At 35.5% G+C, this 23,725-nt stretch overlaps 2 protein-coding genes across 2 annotated transcripts; one reads left to right on the top strand and one right to left on the bottom strand.

Annotated features, from left to right (window-relative positions):
• Positions 1-12,959: 12,959 nt before the first annotated feature.
• On the bottom strand, positions 12,960-13,553 carry LOC145089248 (uncharacterized). Its single transcript, XM_079027710.1, has one exon. It carries the CDS (start codon positions 13,551-13,553, stop codon positions 12,960-12,962), a length of 594 nt encoding a protein of 197 aa, XP_078883836.1.
• Positions 13,554-16,284: 2,731 nt separating this feature from the next.
• Positions 16,285-19,973, top strand: LOC145089246 (peptidyl-prolyl cis-trans isomerase PASTICCINO1-like). Its single transcript, XM_079027709.1, has 15 exons — positions 16,285-16,329; positions 16,766-16,823; positions 17,175-17,249; positions 17,343-17,491; positions 17,573-17,670; positions 17,754-17,823; positions 17,916-17,975; positions 18,053-18,109; positions 18,189-18,257; positions 18,361-18,438; positions 18,517-18,618; positions 18,703-18,774; positions 18,816-18,866; positions 19,503-19,568; positions 19,899-19,973. Exons 1-15 carry the CDS (start codon positions 16,285-16,287, stop codon positions 19,971-19,973), a joined length of 1,125 nt encoding a protein of 374 aa, XP_078883835.1.
• Positions 19,974-23,725: the final 3,752 nt, after the last annotated feature.

The raw sequence follows: 23,725 nt of genomic DNA, 5'->3' as shown, positions 1-23,725 counted from the left end.
GGTTAGTGACAAATCCAAACTTATATGGACTGAAGTTGTTCAATCTTAATTTCTTGCCACCTGGCAACACAAGGGCATACCATTACTTCCAGGTTGTAATGCAAACAAATGAGAACTCACATGTACAGTCAAGTTTAATTGAAATGGGAACAAAAATAAGAATATGTCAGCACGACATGTTACAAACCTCAAGTCATGTGCTAGTAATTAACAATAGGTTTACTCTTGACTAGTTCTAAAACTTTTCAAGATCTTTAAGAATCCCACTGACCTCTTGACATATAAGTTTCTCTCTGTCAAGAACATTACTTGAAAAATAAATATTCAAGAGTTAGTGCGATTTCTTATCAAGACAAACACTATTGACTATCGGTCTTAGTTGATCTTTGTTTTATCCAAAACATTACAACTTACCAATTTCAAATGTACAAGAGTAGAAAACATTGTACTCTACATTTGCTGATATATCAGTCAATATACAATTTTGGAGGATGACTCTAAGATTTGATTTTGGAACGAAGTATGATCATCTTAATTGATTTCACCATTTCAATAATTCCTGATTTCTCTTCTCAGCCAAACAAATGCACTAAGGTGTCCTTCGAGGATCAAATTGTGATATGGTTTTCATAATCATTAGGATGATCGTAAAACACGATACTCAAGTACTCTCATATCTTTTCAGATTGGAGAAACTTTTATCTTTCTGCCGGCTTTGATTCTTCTTATTCATTCTGCTATACATTGAGACTTTTCAATGACTTAGAATTATAATTAATCTTGTAAGCATAACCATATTTACTAACTTTAGTAAACCATAACGAATAGTCTTATCGTTCTTTGTGGTGGACCTGACCAGCGCACAACCAAGTGTACCTGATCCCTTTGTCCTTCACTTGACTCACATATACATGTGAACAAGGAATTAGTCCTAATTTCCCAGAGATGAAGGTTCTCATTCATCATACAATACAAGTTGCATGATTCTAGGTTTCTATCCAACTGAAACATGGGTGATGAGATTTTTTCCTTATTTGGTAAATTTAGACACTACCACAAGCGAAAGAATCAAATCCATATTGCTAAAAACACAAACATCAATTTTCACATATGCTATTGCAAAGGAAATATAAATAAGATGAAAAGTCAAAATTTTATTTATTTATAAAAGGTGCAGAAAAACTTTTCCTTACAATGCAATTACAAATGAAAACTATGTTATTACAAATTTCTAAGCAATCTATTATAACTCTTAAGCAGTAGCTTGAAATCCGATCATCAAACCATGCGATCGAAATCCATCTCTTCGTGATCAGACTCAGCATGCCTTTCGTTTAAGCTTCCTTTGATCCTAGAAAAAATCAAACTGTAATCTTATCACATCATGTATTAAGAATCTACCAATAGGAACTTAATAGAGGTAAATAGTGGACTTACTTGAAGCAGAGTTAAACCTTTTTGACCTCACCATTCTTATGATCCTTCAGGTAGATACGACAGCTTCGTAACCAATGCCACTTTTGTTGGAAATAGAAACATGTGGACTCTTTGGGAATGGTACACGGGACTATCTCAGACTTAGCCTTTCCCTTTCGCTTGGAAAGAGAAATCCTTTCTGGACTTCCAATGTTTCCATTGTCAATGTCCATGGAAGTTTGGGAAGTAGATCTTCCAATCAAATTTGCATTACCAGTGCGCCAAATCATTGCTGATTCAGCAGCAATTAGCAAACAGGTAAGATCAATAAGGGTCATGTCGCGGTCTGTCATATAGTAGTCCTTAAGAAATTGACTATATGACTTGGGAAGTCTCTGAAGAACCACCTCAATAGCCAACTTCCTCTGCAAAACAACTCCTAACATTCCCAGCTTGTCAATGTGTGATTTTATCTCCAATACATGTGCACACACAGGCCTTCCATCTTCATGTTTGCTAGCCAATAGGGCTTGAGTGACCTTGAACTTTTCAAGTATTTAAACTTGTGGGTTAGGGAGAATAATTGGAGGAGGTGGACGAAGTGAATTATGGTATTTTGGAATATCATCTTCATGTGGAAATCCTTTTCCAACTGATTTGGGAAGACTATAGTTGTCTGAACTAGACATCTACAGGGTAGAAATTCAAGTTCGTTGATTTAAGTCCTTAATATAACACCCAAAATGAAATATTAAGGCTAGGACCCAACACAATATTCTACAATTAAGAAAAGGGATGTCGTAATCCAATTGTAAAATATTTGAAGGTAGGTAGATGACGATTTACCAATTTCCACCATGAAAAATGAAATAGATAATTAAGTTTTAATTGGTTTGAAATTCCTAGATCTTTGAGATTCATTGAACTTTTCAATGACATGTATAAATCTTGGTGTGCCCTTCAAGTTTGTGATTGGGATGCCGAGGATCACAAACAAGGTGTGAATAACCATGCAAATTAGCTTAGTACACCCAATGTTACAGATCACCTAATCAATGTGCCGGTTAACCACACACGCTACATTGATCTATGATTAACACCAAGTTACCCTTTGCCAAACATTGTCATTCCCAGATTAGTGAGCCGGTTAAGCACACACGCTCCACTAACAACTTAACAAGGCGAAAAGAGTAATTTCATGGATTAGCACCATTTCACATTTTTCCTAAAGTAACTAAGATTGAAAATTTAATAAAGTTTAGTTACTTTATATTTTTATCATTATACTTTTAATGAGGGAGAATTAATGTCCTATCCTACCCTTTCAGCTAACGACCCTCCACCAGTCAAGGAAGCGGTGGGTGAGAGTGGCCACCCATTAAACTGTCATTTTATAGACAGTAACCTTATCCCCCCCCCCCTTATAGACCGACTTCGTGAATGAGGCCTACTAACGGTAAGACTGGCTTGTTTTTATACATATATATATATATATATATATATATATATATATATATATATATATTATTAAACTTATAATATTATAAAGTATAAGGGTTGAATTTCAACTTTTAAAACTCTAGGGTTTGGAATTAAAGTTTCATTTAATGAGACTTTGCAAATTCCAAAACTTGAGGGCAAGTTTTGAAACTTGTCAAAACTCTTCACATTCATAACCTACGAGTTTAATGTGTGTTTTATGAAAAGACTCTTGATAATCCGTAACTTGAGAACAAGTTATGGAGTTCACTAAAACATTTATGAAAAGAATTTTCATGTTCCATAACTTGAGGACAAGTTATGGAACCCATTAAATAATATTTAGATCAATTCTAATTAAAATTATCATATAATATTATATTGATCTAATCTAACTCATGTAGCAAGACAATTCATATAAAATAATACAAATAATTAATCTATTATCTTAATATTTGACAATTGTCCTTTCATTTTCATAACATATGAGTTTAATGCCATTTTAATGTTTGAGACTTTTCATTTTCCATAACTTGAGGACAAGTTATGGAGATCATTAAAATTCATTTGGATCAATTTTCTAACAACTAAAATTATCACATAATTTATGATCTAACTAAACTCATAATCAAGATAATTTCAATTCAACAATTTAAAAGCACTTTTGTTAATCATATAAAACAAAAATTATTTTAAAAACTTTGACAATTATCTTGTGGTTGGATGAGTACAAGCACTACCATATCATAAAAAACATTTCCAATAATCCAAAACAGTTTGTGGTAGTGTTCCTAATCCAAACCAGGCCAAGAAACTCGAAATTCTACAAACAGGGGCACCAACTCGTCGAGTACATGAACTGGACTCGCCGAATTGGGTTGTTTCTGAGTGGACTCAGCGAGTCAACTAGTGGAATCGACGAGTCCATCAGTCAGATGTAAAAATTTTGACTTTTTCAGCTTTGAAAAACTAGTAAGCATCAAATATAATTGAAAACAATCCTAGGCTTTGATACCACTGTTGGGTTTTAACCACTATAACACTCGTATGATGTACATGCAACCCTAAATGATTTGGATCTATGTTTTTTCTATTATACATGCATATTTTCAATTTTTCGAAAGCATTATCCTAACTAGCATACAAATTGCTAATTGAATAAAACATCTAGTTAGATGACATACCTTTTGAAGGACTTGTAGTTCTTGACCCTTGAAAGCTTGAGCACCTCAAGTGTAATGGCTCTAATGGTTCGCAGACACCATTATGCAAGAGGGTGATTTAAGAGAATAATCTATTTATCTCAAAGAGAAGAGGCAACCGATTTTGGTCTGTGGAGGGTTCTATTTATAGTGTTGGACATGCTAGGGTTACACTTGGTAAACACTAATAACCCATGACTTTCCACATTCTCATGCTCCATGGGTTTAACCTCCATGGACTATCCATGGATTAGTTTAGCCCATAATCATGGATCATTAGCCCACACTACAAAAATGATTGATTTACATAATCAATCTCCATATATTTAATTAGTCTCTTTTGATCACAAAATTAATAAATTAATTCTTGATCAAAACTAATTAAATAAATTCCATATTAATATATTATACTTGTAATATATTAATAAACCATAAATAACCTTATTCTTAAAATTCATCCTATCAAATTGCACTGGTGAAGGCAACCCAAAAGGACCATGCTACAATCAGGTCAAGTACATACCAATTATAGTTATGGGCTTAGACACCAAATCCAATAGATTCATCCAACAATAGTGAACACCAAATTGATCTAGCCACTTGAGCTACTACATATAGATATTTGTGGTCCTTCAGCTATCGAAAGCATTGGTGGTAGCAAATATATTCTTGTAATAGTTGATGATTTTTCCATATTTACCTGGGTATATTTACTTAAATAGAAATTAGAAGCCACTCTTAAGCTCAAGGACTTTATAAAGCAGATCGACCCAATATTTTCAAATCTAATCTACCTCATCGATTATGTGAATATGACTCATAGTAAAGGTATTAATAATATATTATCTAGAGTTTTATATCCTTTTGTAATTGTCGTATATACAGTGTAAGTACTGTAGTATTTGTAATAAATGACTACTTTTGTACTATTTTGCCTTAATTGAGGGTTAAGGCATAATGTGATGGCTAGATCCCATGCTAAACGCTCCCCTGTCAAGAGATTTTAGGAACCAAACGCGACCCCTGCAATGATTGCAATCCGCGAACATCCACATTACTATGATCATGTATACCCAATATAACTATCACAATGCATTAGTGATTCAATGGTATAGTTAGATCCTGAAATTTTTCCATGCTATAGCACCTTGTTATGTTTGTTCTATTATCGTGTATTGTAATCGTATTCATGTAAGTGTATTCATGTAAGCGTATCTATGTCAACGTATTCATGTAAGCGTATTCATGTAAGCGTATCTATGTAAGCGTATCTATGTAAACGTATTCATGTAAGCGTATTCATGTAAGTGTATTTATGTAAGCGTATCTATGTAAACGTATTCATGTAAGCGTATCTATGTAAACGTATTCATGTAAGCGTATTCATGTAAGCGTATCTATGTAAACGTATTCATGTAGCATGTAATGTATTAGTATAGACTTGTGAATGAACTGACTCTTGTGTGATTCCTTGTACTTAGGATAATAAGTAGTATCTTCTAACTATACCTATTATAGCTACTAGTAATGTACGTATATAAACGAAGTATGCCTTTGATACCCAAAGGTACTGAACTGACTAATGGAACTTTTATGTCTATATATATATATATATATATATATATATATATATATATATATATATATATATATATAGACAATATATAACTAATATTTAGACGACATTCGGATGGGTAACCGATGCCTTAAGGCCACATCCCAACGAGGAAAAGGAAGTAAAGCGAGCTAGCCTTCCTAAGTCCTTTAAACATTACTTATATAACTATACATATATGGGCATGCATTTGATAATATAAAAGCATAAAAGAAGTTTTGTAAAACCTTTGAAAAGTTTAATACTAAGAAACGATGACTTGAAGTCAGTTTATAAAACGATTTGAAAGTATTTTGTTTGATAAGACAATTTAAGTATAAGGAAAACCTTTGTTTGAAACACAGTTGTAACAGAGTTTAAAAGGAAACATACAGTGTGTAAGACAATTTAATAAAGAGTTTTAAACATATAAAAACATTTAAGACAGTCATTTGAAGAAATCTGTTTGGTAAAACAGTTAACGTATAGTAAATCCATTTGCATGCTAGTTATTGATCACATGTGATTAATATAACGACTAGCATGATTCAACTTGTATCCCCCCACCCATAAAGCATTTATAAACATTTAGAAACATTTAAAAGGTTAATTAAGGGGTATGAACTCACCTGTAGTGAGTGGTTTGGATGAACGGACTATATAGGATGCTAAGTGTCAAGTGAAGACTTGAACACACACACAATGATCCTAATTAACATATTATATCACATATATGCATCCAATTAGTCTTTAAACAACTAATTAACAAAGTTAAGACATCCTAGGACATGTAAAACACCTTACATAAGTGCTATAAGTCCCAAAGATTGCATTTCAGTGTTGTAGGACATTGCTATTGAGTTTAGGGTTCAAGGGAACCCTTCATTTGAGTTTACGGTTTTGTGACCATAACCCATTGAGTTTACGGTCGTAAACCCATGAGTTTATGGCCGTAAACTCATGCTTCTTTGACCATGTGTTTTTTTGAAGCTCTACAAGTCCTTAGAAGCATTTCTACTTGAAGTATAAGCCTATGGAAGTGAATAGGGCACCATTTCACTCCTAAATGGAGTTTACGGTCCTTGGACAATTTTCCTTTGGGTTTACTGTCGTAAACCCATATGGAATATTGTCTTTTGATGTTTTCAAGTGCTAAGCTCATCAAGGAAAGGATCTATGCTAGTTTCCAAGGCTTAGAAGGGACTAGGGCACACTTTGGCACCCTTTTTAGGGTTTACGGTCCAAGAATATCTTGGATAGTAAACACCTTTGATCCTTGGTTTTTTGGGTGTTTTCTTGATATTTAGAAGTGTAACAAGCTTAATAATACTCTAGGATGGAAGTACTTACTAGATAGAAGCTTGAAAAGGTGCTAAAAGTCCAAGAACACTAGTGTGTGTTCTTGGTGTTCTTGGTGAAACTTGAAGATCTACACATTTTGGAATGATTTCACGGATGGAATCATGTTAAATCACTAGATTAAGGTAGATATCAACTTATTAGGGCTAGAAACACTTACAAGATGAAGATCAAGAAAGAAAATTCGGATGCTACTTGAGAGGATTTGAGTTCTATCTTGAAATGGTGAAAAAGTGTGAAAAATGGCTAAGTGTCATATATATAGTCATTAGGGTTTACGGTCCAAATGCCATTTGGGCCGTAAACTCCAAACTCTTGGAGTTTTTGGAACTTTATTAATGCACAATAAACTCTAGGGAACCCTCTCTCCTGATATCTCCTAAAGCCCTAATACTAAAATACTCAAACTTATTCCAAAAAGCTTGAAAATTAGCAGAAACTGTTCAGACTTCTATTGAAGTGAAGGGTTGTACAGAATAGAAAATTTCGGGTCGTCATAAGAGCCACCGAGTACACCATTTCAGGAGGAGAGTTCTTCTTCAACCTTCACACTGAGTACACCTATTCAGGAGGGAGGATTTCACTTTTGAGGTAAACCATGAAAGTCAAATCCATGGGTAGAATCCTCTTCTGAACGATGAGCCACATTCTTCATTCGAGGGGGAGAATGTGAATACAAATGACGATTCAGATGCTCAGTCGGAATTTGAAGATGTGAATGTTGAACTGGATCCATCTTATGATCCAAACTACCCACCATTAACCAAATAGACCAAATATCATCCCTAAACCCAAGTAATCGGAGAAACATCTTCAGGAGTTCTTACGAGAGCACACCAAAAAGCGAAGCAGATTGCGTTATTCTCTATAGTGGAGTATTGCATGTTCAATTCGTTTATCTCCAAAATTGAGCCTAAAAATGTTAAGATTGCTCTTGATCATTCTAATTGGGTGCAAGAAATGTAGAAGGAGCTCAATGAGTTTGAAAGCAATAAGGTCTGAAGACTGATACCCACTTCGAATGATGTATCTGTTGTAAATTTAAAAAGGGTGTTTTGTAATAAGCTTGAAAAAGAAGGTAACGTGATACGAAACAAGGCTCGGTTACTCGTTAAAGGGTATTACCAAGAGGAAGGCATAGATTATGAGGAAAAGTTTTCACCAGTTGCAAGACTGGAGTCATTTTGCATCTTCCTGGCGTATTCAACTCACAAAAACTTTGAAGTATATCAAATGGATGTCAAATGTGCCTTTCTGAATGGGGAACTAGAAGAAACATTGTATGTGGAACAGCCACCAGGATTCGTAAACTAAAAGTATCCCAACCACTATTACATTATGTATAAAGCAGTCTAAGGTCTGAAGCAAGCTCCACGTGCATGGAATGAAACTGTCACCTGATTCTTAAAATAATCTAAGTTTAAACAAGGCTCGGTCGACCCAACCTTCTTTCGCAAGAAAGATGGTGAACATTTGATGATCGTCCAAATCTATGTGATGATATCATTTATGGATCTACTAATCCAAGATTAACTGTTGACTTCTGAAAGTTGATGGAAACTAAGTTTGAGATGAGCTCAAAGGGTCCAATTAACTTTTTCCTTGGTTTGAATTATAACATCTTGTTTTCAAGATGTTTTCATTTCGAAATGGTGAACAAGGCTAGGGTATTAGCAAGGTTAAAATCATTGATGAAGTCAGTTCTTGGGCTCATTTGGAGGTGGAGGCTATACTAGATGTTTTGGGTATTCGGTTGTCACTTGGAGTAAAAAGAGTATTTTGATAATTTGCCAATCAGGCTTATTGGGAAATGGATTTTAGATTCGGGATATTTGATGGCAAGTATGAATTGATAATAGTGTTGAGCATCTCAATGCCTTTCTATGGATATATGGATGGTCGAGATCGAAGTTGTATCGAGTGATTTATGCATTTGGAAGAGTTAGGGTTTAGGAGAAAACCCTAGTATGCAGGGCATACTAAGTGATATACAGGGTGTACCGAGGAGAAAATGTCTACGCGAGGCGTAGCTAGGGAGAACACACAGCGTAGGTGTGAGGGTTGAGTGGGGCGTACGAGGGACAGAATGAAAAACCCTAATTTTAGGGATGAACACTATATAAAGAACATAATGACTCAAAGATCAGCCTCCCTCTCACCCTTGGACAACTTTCATGAAACCCTAATCCTTCTTGTCTGTTCTTGGAGCATAGAATACCATCGGAAGAGTGTTTTGTTGATTTTGAAGAAGGTACTCACTCTTGAAGATTCATTGAAGAAGCTAGATCTTTTAGATCCAGAAGCTCATCAACCTTTGGCTCTCATTTGAGGTATAAAGTCTCAATCTTGGTGGTTATTTTCATAGATCTCTTTTAGGCTGAGGTTATGGACTCTTTTTGTCCCATTGGTGAAGTCCCTTGAGTCCATGTCATTTTTGGAGCTTAGAGTTACCCCTCTCAGTGTTATTTGGGGCCTAGAATCATAAAATTCTTATCTTGGAAGTCTTAATGGGTTCATGCAAGATTTAAGTCCATTTTTATGGACGTAGAATGCCATTTTTGGAGTTTGGGCTTATGTAGGGCATGCAAAGACACCAAGCCAGTGAATTTATGGGTTTAAATGTGAATTGGGGCTCAGATATATAGTTAGTACTTATGGGTTAAAGCATTAAGTGCTTAATGGAAAATGGGTTTAAGAGGGACGTACGTTGAGCGTACAAGCCAGTACGTACAACATAATAGTCGTTAAGCGAGTATGCACATCGTACCACTGAGTACACCCTACGTACTCTGTCTGAGTGGGTTTGCATATTTAGGCTTCGGTTTGGGATGTCTTCTTAGGCCCGATTGCTGGTGACTGGTTGGGCCCTCTGATAAAGGGTGTTTTGGGTTACAGTTAAGTTGTGGGCCTTAAGGTAAGGCCAAAGCAAGGGTTTGGGCCCAAATTGGAAAATTGGGCCATTAGTGGACCTTTTGGTCTTAAGCCTTGGTGGGCTTAATAATTTGGGTCAGTAGTGGGCTTGTTTAGTTGGGCCATCTATGGGGCATAGTGTTGGGTGTAGGCTTGTATAGTCTTTGATTATAGTGTTGAGTTGTTTCGGCCCAGTTCATGAGTCAGTGCACAACAGCAACGACAACGTAGGGTTTTTCGCGTAGCAGTTGAGGTGAGTCTTCTCACTATACTTACCTGAGTGGTAATCATTGTGTGGTCGAAGGGTCTTATGTGCTTATACTGAGTTATATGATATCATGCATTTTGTCTTTGTGATTTATGTTGTATATTACTCTTGTGCCTTATTGAGTTATTATGTTCTTGTCAGGCCGGAGGGTTTTCACTGAGATACCGGACTGGAGGGTCCGACCCGAGCTGTGAGACCGGAGGGTCTTCACTGAGACACATGAGCAAAGGGTCCTTATCGAGATATAGCCATGAGAGGCTAATTATTTGCGTGTGGTATTTTGGGGAACTCACTAAGCTTCGTGCTTACCGTGTTGTGTCATATGTGTGTCAGGTACTTTTTCAGGATCGCAGGAAGGCGCCGGCTTGATTGTACACACCAGTTAGAGATAATGGTTTTGAGGATTCATGGATTTTATCAAACATTGTTGACATGTGTTTGACAACTTATACATTTTCTGGTCTTTGGGAAATGTGATATTGAGTTTATGTGATTTTATAAATGAAAATTTTATTTGAAAATGTATAGTGTTACAAGTTGGTATCAGAGCCTTGGTTTGAGGGATTCAGATGTACTCTCGGGTATGTTTGGACTCAAACTGAGATTTGAGAAAATTTTCAAAAAAGAAATGATTTTTTTTTAAAATGAGTAAGAGTTTAAACAGAAAATGAGACAGAGCAGTGTGTATAATTAGCCAGAGCCTGAACGGTGATTCCCTAAAGATCTTTTGACTTAAAAGTCCTTAAGTTTGTCAGATTTTGTTGGTTTTGTTCCTATGACGATTTTTTATTCGTTAATGTCCAAAATTTTCCAAGTTTTTTTCATTTTTCCCCTTGCTACCTATAATAGTAGGTGTCTAGGGACAAAACTGACAAAATTTAATAAACTTAAGGACTTTAATGTCAAATTTGGAAAACATACTTAGGATAAAAACATATAAGATTTATAAACTTGAGGGTTTTTTTTTTGCAAATTTGAAAAACATACTTGGGGTAAAAACATCAAAGATTTGTAAAAAGGACAAAAGTGAAAAAAAAAAAAAAAAAAAAAAAAAAAACTTGGCAAATTTTGGACATTAACAAACAAAAAATCGTCACAGGGACAAAACCAACAAGACCTGAAAAACTTAAGGACTTTTATGTCAAAAGCCCTAAGTAAAAATACAAAGAGTTGCTGGAAACTAGCATCACCCTCATGCCTTTCTGAAAGAAGATGGTGCAAGTCGTGAGATTCTCCATCAAAACACTGAGTTGATGACGTGATTTTAAGGATCTGCTTACATATGGTGTTGAAATTCATAATGCAAAGGATTGGGCCCTCTGAAGCCTGGCACCCTGTTTGTTTTGAGGATTCCATCTGTCAAAATTTCTTGTAACTGAATAAATTAATCGTTATGTGGTTATAAGCTTTCTAAAGTGTAAGTCAAAGCCAAATAATCCTACGAGTTTAATTTTATTTGTCTGTTACAGGTTTTTTTTTGTAGAAAACAAGCTTTGAGTGTTTCTCAAGCACACGTGCATGAACGGAATAAACAAATAGAATATTAAGAAGATATATGGCAGAACCTTATCAAGAATTGTTGCTCCAAGACAAAAACTAATTAAGTGACTAGTCACCATCATTTCTGATGGTTACAGAGGTTACATGAGTTCTTAGAAATCAATAGCCAAGACTAACACAATCTTTTTGTGTGTTATATGTTTGCTGAGTAAGGGTGTTGGGTGTGGTGCCACACTTGTTGCGGTTCATGTAGGCGCCAAATCACACTTTGCACATTCTTACCAAAAGCTGTCATTTGGTATGTGTGGGTTGCCATACTTGCCATGTTACCTATTTTTATTTTTTAATATACAAAATAAATCTTTCAAAAATAACAATTTTTAAAAATTAAAAATTCATTAAACTTAAAATAAAAACATAGAAATTCAAAATAATAACAAACACACCAAAAAAATAGAATTTAAAATTAAAAACATACAAACTAAAATTACCAAACCTAGATAGACCTAAAGAACATCTTCATCAGAAAATTGACCTTCCAAATCGTTGACCGGTTCTGTGTTAAGATCGATGTGGTTGATGTTCCAAATATGTTTCGTTAAGTCCCTACGAAGAACATGATGTGTCTCAACATCATTAACTAGTGCCCTACTCGACACGTACTCCGCGCTTCCAACCTCAAAAGCTTGTGTCGGTGGAACGATCTCGTTTTCATTATACTCACATATTGCATTTCCTTCGTCTTCTAGAATCATATTATGCAATATGATACAAGTATACATCACCTCGCTCGTTTTCTTCTCTTCCATATATGGCACAGGATATTTAAGAATATGTCAACGTTTTTTCAAAGCTCCAAATGCTTGTTCCACCCCTTTCTTGCCCGCTCTTGAGCTCTCTTAAAATTCAACCTTTTCCGATCATTTGGACAAGACAATGACTTCACAAAACAAGCACGCTCCGTATAGATCCCATCCACCAGATAATACCCATTCCTATATGATGTTCTAGCTACTTGAAAAGAGGCGTCTGGTGCAGTCTTGTTGTACATGTCGTCAAGTAAAGGAGACAAGTTAAAAACATTGATGTCATTAAGGGAGCCGAGTGAAGCAAAGAATGCATGACATATCCACATATCCTGTGACGCCACTGCTTCAGGTATAATGGTTGGTTAACCATGATCGCCTCAGGTGTATTGCCATTTATGGGCATTCGGAAAACAACCCCATGCCTAGTAGAGGCAATCTAGGCCTCTTAACATTCCAGGAAAGCCATGCACGTTTGAGTGATGAGCATATAATTGTTGGATGTCACCACAAGCAGGTTTGTACAAATATTGTGGACCATATAATCTCATGACATACTTGCAAATTTTGTGAAGGCTAGTTCGTGCAACACGTCCGGACATCCTAAGGTTATCCTCTAGTGCATCGGGGCAAGTGACATACGCTAACTGACGAAGTGCAGCGATGCACTTTTGTATAAGAGTAAAACCAATTGTACATCTAGCATCTTGACGTTGTTGAAAAAATGGACACGTTGTCGTGACGTCGTTGACTATACGCAAACACAGAGATTTATGTATACGGAACCGACGACAAAAATAATATCCTATAAGGTTAGCATCATCCACAAAGTAATCTTGTATGAGTCGATCATTAGCCACCTCACAAAATCTTTGTATGTATCTTCTCGTCTGCCGGCATGCATTCTCATCATTTTCTTCTTGTAGTCGTTCGATCATCTGCTCCGCCTCCTGAATAACCTTTATATTCGTTTCAAGCAAGGCATCAAACATGCATGATGAAGATGAAGAAGAATACATTTTGAAAGAGTATATTGTAGTTGTAAAGTGGATGTTATGAGTTAAAATGAGTTGAAGTTGTAGTATTTATAGGTGTTTTAAAAAAATAAAAAATAAAAAAAATAAATGGAAATAGTCGTTGCCAGCAACCCCCGTCTTCTCATTGGTCATCAATACTCAACATATATGAACCTTGATGCCGAGAAGAGCTTGGCAAGCCGAGGGGTCGGCCCGGTGTGCGCCGAGGTTGTCGAGCCCCTCGTCAAGCCCACACCCACCAGCCTAAAGGCATGGTAGCTATAGGTCCAAATAAAAGCAAGGAAGTAGCTGCCAAGGATATAGGGTAGTTTTCAAGGATTACTTGTCTTGTTCAAAAGTTGTCGATGGAAATTAATCCAATTATGTCAAGTTTTGCAGGTCAATAAATGAAAATGAAATCTTTTTTATCCTTTAGTTAGTTTCCTTTTATTTAAAAAAAATGGTTTTTCTTTACTAATTAGTTAGTTTTTGCTTGAGTCAAACTATTCGAGTTGTTAATTTAGTTTTAGTTAGTTTAAGTTGTCTTTTATATTTATTTTTCTAATTATGTTATAAAAAATCGTTTTTAATTTTATTTACTTTTCTTTTAAGATAAATTTTAAAAAACGAGTGTATATTTTTCTATCTCTTGATAGAAATATAAGGAAGATAATGTATGCAACAATGAAAACAAATTTACCCCTAAAGTTTCTATCTGTCATATCTTTTTGTGTGTTCAAAGTTCTATGGTTTTAAGCATTGACTTGTAGTTGAACAAGTGATAGCATGGATGTTAGATCACATGATGATTCCTTTTGTTTAGAGTTGATAGGTTTTGGTGGGCCTTGGTGACGATCTACCTAATGTGTCAAAACACATTCTGTTCAAGATTTGCGATTTCATTGCACCATTTTAGAACTATTTGACAGTGAACTATGTGTTCTAAGATGTCATGCTTTATAAGCCATAACTGAAGTTATTGATGGAAGACAAGCTTAAGGGAGCAATCAAATTTAACAAAGGAAACTGAGCTAAAAATTTGAAAGCAGGCACTAATGATTTTTGAAGCTAAAACATATGCTTCATCTGGTATGGTCACTCATTACAAAGATCATTGTACCTTTCATGATTTGATGGTGGCATTTCATAAGCCAAGTATGTAACTGATGACAATTCATTGTCCCGGGAAAAAATGATGTCGCGTATGCCTTAAGTCTTATTGTTGGATTAGGTGTCTAAGCCCATAACTATAATTGGTATGTACTTGATTTGATAGTAGCATGGTCCTTTTGGGTTGCCTTCACCACAGTAACGGGACAAAATGTGTTTTGGAGTAAGAGGTTATTTAATGGTTTATTTATATATTATAAGAATAATATATTAATTGAGAAATCATATAAATTAATTAGTATTGATCAGAAATTAATTTTGAATTATTTTAGTGATCAAAGGAACATATTAAAAGAACGGGGACTGGTTTTGCAAATCATTGATAGTTGCAAAATGGGTTGTTGGATCACCTAGGAAGGGTTGGACGAAATCTATCGGAAGTCCATAGAAGATTTCGTCCAAGGGGCCTTCTGGAAGGCTTCCATGGACTGCTTAAGGCTTAAGCAATCAGATTAGGGTTTCCACCTAAAACCCTAGCAGCCACAAGTATATAAGGACCCCTTAGCCTCTAGAAATCAGCCACTTGATTCCTAAAAAGAAATCCTAGCCGACTTCACACTCCTTCTCCCTCATTCTTTGCTTGTGGTGTTTATGACTCCATTGGAGGTGCAACACTTGGGGCACTAGGCTTTCGAAGGTCAAGGCACTACAAGAAAAATACCCTTTAATGACGCGCAAACAATAACACTTGCTGATTTACGATACGTATTTTTGTGTGCCCCTAAAAATAATGTCAACCTTCCAAATTTTGAAGAATAGAGGACACGTATTTTTGCACGCCCTAAAATTAATGTCCAATAAACAAAAATAAAAAACACGGAGGGCACCTATAATAAAAAGGGCGTCCTCTACAAATGTCGCTTTATAATTATTACCAAACGCGCGTTTCTGGGACTCCTTGATAGGTAAGGGGGAAAACTAAATCCCCCAAAATTTTGAACACCCGCCTTCCTCTTCCTCTCTGCTCTCTACACCCGCCAGATCGACTTCATTCTCTCCCTTCCTTCTCCCTGCAAACCCCTTCCTCTCCGATCGACTTTCACTTCCTTCTATGTGCAAACCCTAATCAAACATAATGCATTTGCAATAGTAATATATTCTTTCACAAAATAGACGATTGACCGAAGAATGATTTTCTTTTGATGAATCAGACATCACCAACAACAATAGCTTCCATCACAATTTGTGGTTTCTTTCGGACTCCACCGTTACAACATCGCACCACAACACCAGCCCTGAGCCACCACCACACTGCCTTCGCAACAGCCCAAAACCACCACTACACCCCCACAAGTCTTTCAACAAACCCTAAAAAGTCGCAATCAGTTGTCGCTTTACAGATTTAAGAGTCTTGGTTGTCCTGGATGTTGTCGATGTTTCCTCTTCTACTATCAACTCTCTCAGTTGTCGCTGTTGGTATTGGTGGTGCGACGGCGTGGGTTGCCAGTGGCGGTGACTGGAGGCGTTGTGGTCTTCAGGTCTCGCAAATCGATTGCGTCATCGCAATTCAGTTTTATCGCTATCAGTTCCGATCAATTTAGTCTACGTAACGTCGCTCACCACCATGGTCCAAGCCACCGTCGCTCTCCACCACCGATTGTCTCTACAGGTCAGTTAACGTCTATTATTTTAAATTACGATGCCTTAAAGAAGAAGAACGCTTCCAAAAGTCATCATCCCCGGGGACAACGGGTCAGTTGTTTTTGTTAAATTTGGGTTTATTTTGGGGTTATCTACTTGATTGGAGTTGAAAATCGTTCTCACTTGAAGCTGATCTCGATTATTATGTTGTCAAAAAGAAAAGTTCGATTTCATGCTTGCTTTGGTGAAATTGGTTATTGATAGTTTCATAGATTTATTATAGATTTCTATAGGAGAAACAACTTGATATAAATCACGATCTCCGACCGTAAACTATCTTAAAATTTGTGTTTTTGACAATTCCTTTCTAACCTAGCTTATGAACTTCCTAAATATTGGTGTTCAGACTGAGTATGTTGATGCAGTCATCTCTTTTCATGTATATCTGTGTGAATTTTACATAGGTTTCATTCCCTGACTTGCTTATTGATTTGTTGTATATCCCACAGTCTCTTCCATCAAGTAAGTTGTTCATGTCAATAATACCTCCGGTAGTTCCCGTGCTTCTGGCTCCGACTACTTTTATCAGGTTTTTGGTCTAACGTCTTCTAATACTTCATTTGAAATTGAAAATCAACATTCCCCTCTTGTAGTAATCCCTTAATACTTCATGAATAAAATTGATTTGTTGTAGTAATGGCCCATTTGGACTAATTTGTGCATCTATTGCCAGTTCTTCAAAAAGAACAAAGTCCTCGTCCTGTCCGGAAGCAATAAACAAACAATAACGTTTCTTCTTCCTTCTCGTTATGTGTTGTTTCATCTGGATGTCTGGTTAATTCTAATTATTAAGGTTTCCATTTTTTGTCTCAGGTATCTTTATTTGCTCTTATTTTCAACATATAGGAGATGGTCGTCTAATCAAACGTCGAATAAGAGATGGAAAAGGTACTGTTTCAGTCCTTCAAGTAACACATAATTGCATATTAGTCCTTGGTTTATACCAGTAACGACACTGGATGTGAATTTTGAAACAATTAGGTGAATTTCCTATGGATTGCCCTCTTCAAGACAGTAGACTGTGTGTCCATTACAAGGGCATGCTTCTTGATGAGAAAAAGATAGTTTTCTATGATACAAAAGTTGATAATGATGGGGAACCTTTGGAGTTTTCCTTAGGGGAAGGGCTTGTAAGTTTTGAGTTTGAATAAAAAATGTGATTGGTGTTAGTTTTGTTGTAAATTGTAATATGAGGTTGTGATTGTGATTAGGTACCTGAAGGTTTTGAGATGTGTGTTCGACTGATGTTGCCTGAAGAGGTATCGCACGTCACCTGCCTCCCTGATTATGCTTATGACAAGTTCACAAGGTAAATTTCTGATAACTTAATACATACAAATATGTAAAATTATGAAATGAAGTAATGTTGATGTTTGTTTGGTGTGTGAGTAGGCCAGATAATGTTTCTGAAGGTGCTTATGTTGAATGGGTGATTGAGCTTCTTGGTTTTGAAATGAAAAAGGTAAAACATTTTATTGTATTTTTAGTATTTGAGTTGATGCATCTGGAATTATGGATGAGTCATTTTAGTGGAGTATTCTGTATAATATGTAGGATTGGACTGGTATGGATTTTAGAGCTATTATGAATGATGTTGAGAACACAAAAAGCACGGTATGTATTTTTAAATTAAATTAACAGGTGTTGAGCATTTTAAATTTTTTTTATCCAGTTTGATGTTTCTTATTCAGGGTAACAGACTATTCAAAGAAGGAAAATTTGCTCTTGCCAAAGCCAAGTATGATAAGGTACACAACATCATTATTAAAGAATTCGAAATTAGTGTGTGTGAATTTATTATGATTTAATTTGTGGTTTTTGTTGCAGGTTCTACATGAATTCAATCATGTAAATCCTCAAGATGATGAGGAGGGAAAAGAGTTTGCAAATACAAGAGTATGAATGAGCCTCCTTCATTATTTATTACAAAATAATTAAAAATTTTCTTTATTTACCAAGAGTGGTTGCTAAATGCTAATAACATAACATGCATGAAAAGAATCTGTTGAATCTGAACGTGGTTGCTTGCTACCTGAAGATGGGGGATTGTAGAAAGTCAATCGAGACATGTAATAAAGTAATTACTTTTTTTATTAAATAAATAAAAAAAAATTGTTTGATGGGTGATATATATTAATAAATAATGTATGTGTAGGTATTGGATGCAAATCCTGTTCATGTGAAGGCACTTTATCGTCGAGGAATGGCATACATGGAGACTGGTGATTTTGAGGAAGCAAGAAGAGATTTCAAGAGAGTGAGTTTTTGTTAATTTCAATTTCATTAATGTAAATGAAAAATTGAATAACAAAACACTTGTTATTTGATGGACTGAAACTAGATGATGAGCATAGACAAGTCATCCGAAGTCAATGCAAAGGCAGCTCTTCTTAAACTGAAGCAAACAGAACAGGTCATTTGTGTATCTATTTTAAATGTAAATAAATTGTGAAGGCAGCTCTTAATTTTCCTTCTCGTTATGCTCTTATATGTTGGCCTCGTTCTGTATTGTTGGTTTCCCCTCTACCTTCACTGCTCCCTGCCCTGCCGTAACTAAGAAGAGGATTATCATTTTTCCATTTTGGCTCATCTTGTAAAAATGTCTCTTACATCTTATCGTTACTCGCCCAAAGAATTGAACTTATCTAGCTTAAAGGTTTAATTTCGGATACTTAGATATGAATGCTTGTTAGATCAAGGGAATTAGTAATCATCATCCACGTTAGATAGATTAATTCCACATGTTTTTCATGGTGCACACCACCTGTTTGTAAAAATGCCTCTAACAACTTATCTATATTAAATGATTGATTTCTGATACACATTCTCAATCCTTTCAGCGCCATCTTTATTGGTTTCAGGTTATGTGAAAATGTTGAAGTCATAGGTTTGAAGAGCTCGTTCTACTATCCCAGACAGATGGCATGACATATCAGAAAAAGAGTGAGTCTCATGTATAAAAGGAGGGGCCAATACTACTCTGATTAGGTAATGTTTTTAACATTCAATGCAACCCCTTTTGGGTCAAAGAAATTTAGAGAAAGAAGGGCCAATACTACTCTGATCAGGTAATGTTTTTAACAATTTCTTTGTTCTAATTTTTACTAATATTGTCTCTGTTGGTATTAATTACACTTACAGGAAGAACTGGAGGGACTTACTTCTAATTACCCTAATCGCTTCAAAGTTTACTATGTATTAAATCAGGTAGGTATTATTCTTATGATAAACAAATCAATGATATTAGGTTGCTGTTTGTTGCATTGAATTAAACCTAACAATTTTTGGGTTTATTATAAAATATAAATTAAAATAAAGGGCTTGGCTTTGTATTTGTGAAGCCACCGGAGGGATGGACAGGTGGCGTTGGGTTTGTATGAAAAAAAAATGATCCAAGACCATTTACCTGCACCTTCATCTGATATCAAGGTATCTTATTCTAATTCTACTCCTTTCATTCAAACATGTTTTCAAATATTTATTCAACAGTGGTAAAAAAAGGCTAAAATACATATTATGTGTTTGTTGTGTGAAAAGATTTTACGATGTGGACCACCACCAATGAACAAGGCGATGGCTGCTCTAAAGCTTTGGGATATGAATCAGATATGATATTCCAATTTTAAATTCAAAACCTCCTATTTAGAATTTGAGATTTGAGATTATGTTTGTTGGATTTGGGATTTTGTTAGCCAGAAGTGTGATGTTAGTTATGTGATGAATTCAAACTAATCTTATTTGTAAGTAAGTTTATTTATTAGTTTTGGACTTGAGCTTAAAATATTCTAAATTACTTTTTACATGTGTACGCATGTTGCCAGCTGGAAGCGGTATGGGTGTTATGTGTGGGATGACTAGAGGCATCAAGATGGCAAGACCCCCCTCTTCCTCCATCATGAATTCCACCACTGGTTTGTTGACTTCCAGTACACCAACACCAACACCTGCTGAAGGAAACTCCATGTTGAGATCACGTGAGGCTATGCATATGATTCGGGTGAGTTTCAGTTTATGTTATCTTTCACTTTATGTTTTATTATTTTTCACTTTTGAATTTGCATTTGAGTTTCAGTTTGCATTCGAGTTTCAGTTTTCTTCTTTCAGCAACCTTCCAAAATCCCTTCAGCCAAATAAAGAACAACAAGAAGCTTTACGCCCTTTGTTTATGCAGTGTTTTGGTAGGATGGGATCGTGTAAGGAATTGAATCGTTCATTCCCCACAAACAAGTTCAGCAAGTTAAACTACCAAGTTTAAATGAGTCATTTTCTGTTGTCTATTTGTGGTTTTAAACTTAAACTGTTGAGCATTCTTGTTTTTATGAGTAGTTTCATATCATGTTATGTACTTGTTAATCTTGAATCCTATTCTGCAATTATTATGTGTTAATTAAATGCTTTTGTACATTTGTAGATACCTCCCTGGACCAAATGACATGTCAGTTTTGGACGTTGCATACACAATCTACACAAAGTTTGAAGAATGTCCAAGTGTAATGTCCTTAATATATAAGGTATTTACTTCTCATTTGGATCGAAGTTACATTGGAAATCCTATTCAATTATGGATCTTCCAAGTCTAGCTGTAGGTATATGTTTTTCTTAATGAATAATGTAATCATATGTATGAATATGAAATAAAGTTTGTTATTTAGTATGTAATAATCATGTATAGGGAGAAAACTTCTATTGATTTGTTTTATCTTTTTCCATGGATCGATTATTTGTATGATATTAAATTTTATGCAATGGATTGTATTTTTTGTATATAGTATCTTATTTTTTGTTATGAGACATTAAATGCAAATTTAATTTGAAAATTAGTAAATCTATAAATAATGTTATTTTTTAACATTTAAAGTTACGATACGCAAAAATGTGTGTCATCTTCATTTATGACATGACCTTTCTTGACAGGGGCTTCCTTGATACGCATTGCGTGTCATTAACACATGCGTCGAAAGGTTACGATGTGCGAATGCGTGTCGTCTTCCTTTATGACAGGGCCTTCCTTGATACGCATTGCGTGTCGTAAACGCGCGTCATAACTGCGCGTCGTAAATTAGCGTCGTAAATGCGTGTCGTGTATAGACGACGCGCAAAAGCGCGTCGTCTCTCTTTATGACAGGGCCTTCCTTGACGCGCATTTGCACGTCGTCTGAGCCTTTTACGACGCGCAATGAGCGTCGTAAAAGGCTGTTTTTCTAGTAGTGAGGAATTGAAGTGAGGATTGCTTGTTACTACTAGCTAACAAGAAAGCTATTCATCTAACCCTAATATGATTAGATTTCGATTTTATATCTTAGAATTAGGGTTCTTGCTTTGGAAAATTAATTTTTATGTATAAATTGAGAAAAACCTAGATCCAAAGCAAATAGGGTTACATGTGCACATAGGAATGTTGTAATGCTCAAAACCGTTTAGTGGTATCAGAGCTTAGGGTCTTTTTCTGTTATATGTGATGCAATTGTAATTTGTTCAAAGTTGAATCGAAATCGTTTTGCTCACTGTCTGTTGAACTCGACGAGTCCAAAGATAAACTTGACGAGTTGGACCAACTCGATGAGTCCATGCCCTAACTCGACGAGTTGATTCGTCTGTTGGCAGATTTTTTAGATTTCAGACCTAAATAAGATAAGGATCATTACCTTAAATTGTTTTAACTATTTAAAATTGAATTTTTTTTGATATGGTAATGAATATCCTCATCTAATTAAAACATAATGATCAAATTTTAAGATAATGCTCAAAATTATATGATTAGTTTAATTATTTAAAATCTGATCTAGAAGTTTTGAAAAGTTTCAAATTTTGCCCTCAAGTTTTCGAATTCAAAATTTGATTAAAAGTTTTAATTTTGAAATAATAAATTCTAAAACCCTAGTGTTTTAAAAGTTTAAAATACAACCCTTATACTATTATAATATTAAAAGATTGATATGTATATATATATGTATAAGATGAATCAGCCTTACCGTTAGTAGGCCTCATTCACTAAGTTGGTCTATAAGGGGTGTTTAAGGAAGCGGCCTATAAAATGACCACCATTGGGTATCCACTCTTATCCACCGCACTCTTGACTATTGGAGGGTCGTTAGCTGAACAGTTAGGATATGACATTAAGTCTCTCATTAATAAGTATAATGATTATAATAAAGTAACTAAATGTTTTTATAAATTCCCAATCTTAGTTACTTTAGAAAAAAATGTGAAAATGATGCTAGTCCATGAAATTGCACTTTATGCCTTGCCAAGTCGATAATAGAGCGTGTATGGTTAACCGGAACACTAAATTGGACTAACAAGAGTGGCAACGGGTAGCTGAAGAATTACCATAGATCAATGGAGCGTGTGTGGTTAAACAGAACATTGATTAGGTGGTAAACGACATCGAGAGTGTCAGGCTAATTTGCATGGTTATTCACACCTTGTTTGTGATCTTCGGTATCCCAGTCACAAACTTGAAGGGCATAATCAAGAGTAAGTATGCCATTGAAAAGTTCAATGAATCTTAAAAGAATCTAGGAATTTCATTTCATTTAAAACCTAATTCTTGATTTTGTTTTTTGTGGTGGAATTGGTAAATTGTCATTTACCTACCTTCAAATAATTTGCAATTGGATTACGGCATCCCTCTTCCGAATTATGAATAATTGTGTTGGGTCCTAGCCTTAATATTTCATTTGGGTGTTATATTAAAGATTCTTTATCTAATCAAAACTTTTTTCCTTTTCTGCTTTCAGATGTCTGGCACAAACAACGCTTTTGGCTCGAACTCCAACTCCTCAAGCTCCTTTTCTCTTATGAAAATTTGTGCAAGGATCGCCTTCGATGGATCCAATTTAAATAATTAGATTCGCAACATTCAAATGGCCTTGCGATATGAGGAGAAAGAATATGTCCTTGACAAAGAACTCAAAGAGATAGATGAAACCAAAGCTAATGTTAAACGAATAGCTGAGTATAGGGCTTACAAAAAGGACGTGACAAAGGTGTCATGTATTACGGTAGTCAGTATGACTCCTAAGCTACAGCAACTCTACAAAGACTACTGACCTTACGAGATGTGCCAAGATTTGATGGAAAAGTACCATCAAAGTGTGCGTCAAGAAAGGGACAAGATTGTCATGTCGCTGATAACAACCAAGATGAAAGATGGAGAGTCCATCATGAGCCACTTGCAAAGGATGCAAAGGTATGTGGATCGTTTGTTCAAGTTGAATGTCAACTTTGACGAAGAGTTGGCAGTTGATATAATCCTACACTCTTTACCTCCTTGTTATGATCAGTTCAAAATGACTTATCATATGAACAAGGAGGAAGTCACTTTGAGCAAACTTCAAGGTTTGTTGAGAACTTCTGAAAAT

This window comes from Lactuca serriola, chromosome 2, assembly GCF_051521515.1.
Source record: "Lactuca serriola cultivar US96UC23 chromosome 2, Lser_US96UC23_V15, whole genome shotgun sequence".
Taxonomy (NCBI): domain Eukaryota; kingdom Viridiplantae; phylum Streptophyta; class Magnoliopsida; order Asterales; family Asteraceae; genus Lactuca; species Lactuca serriola.
Note: the sequence above shows the minus strand (reverse complement) of the source record. Positions and strands in the feature narration are given on the sequence as shown.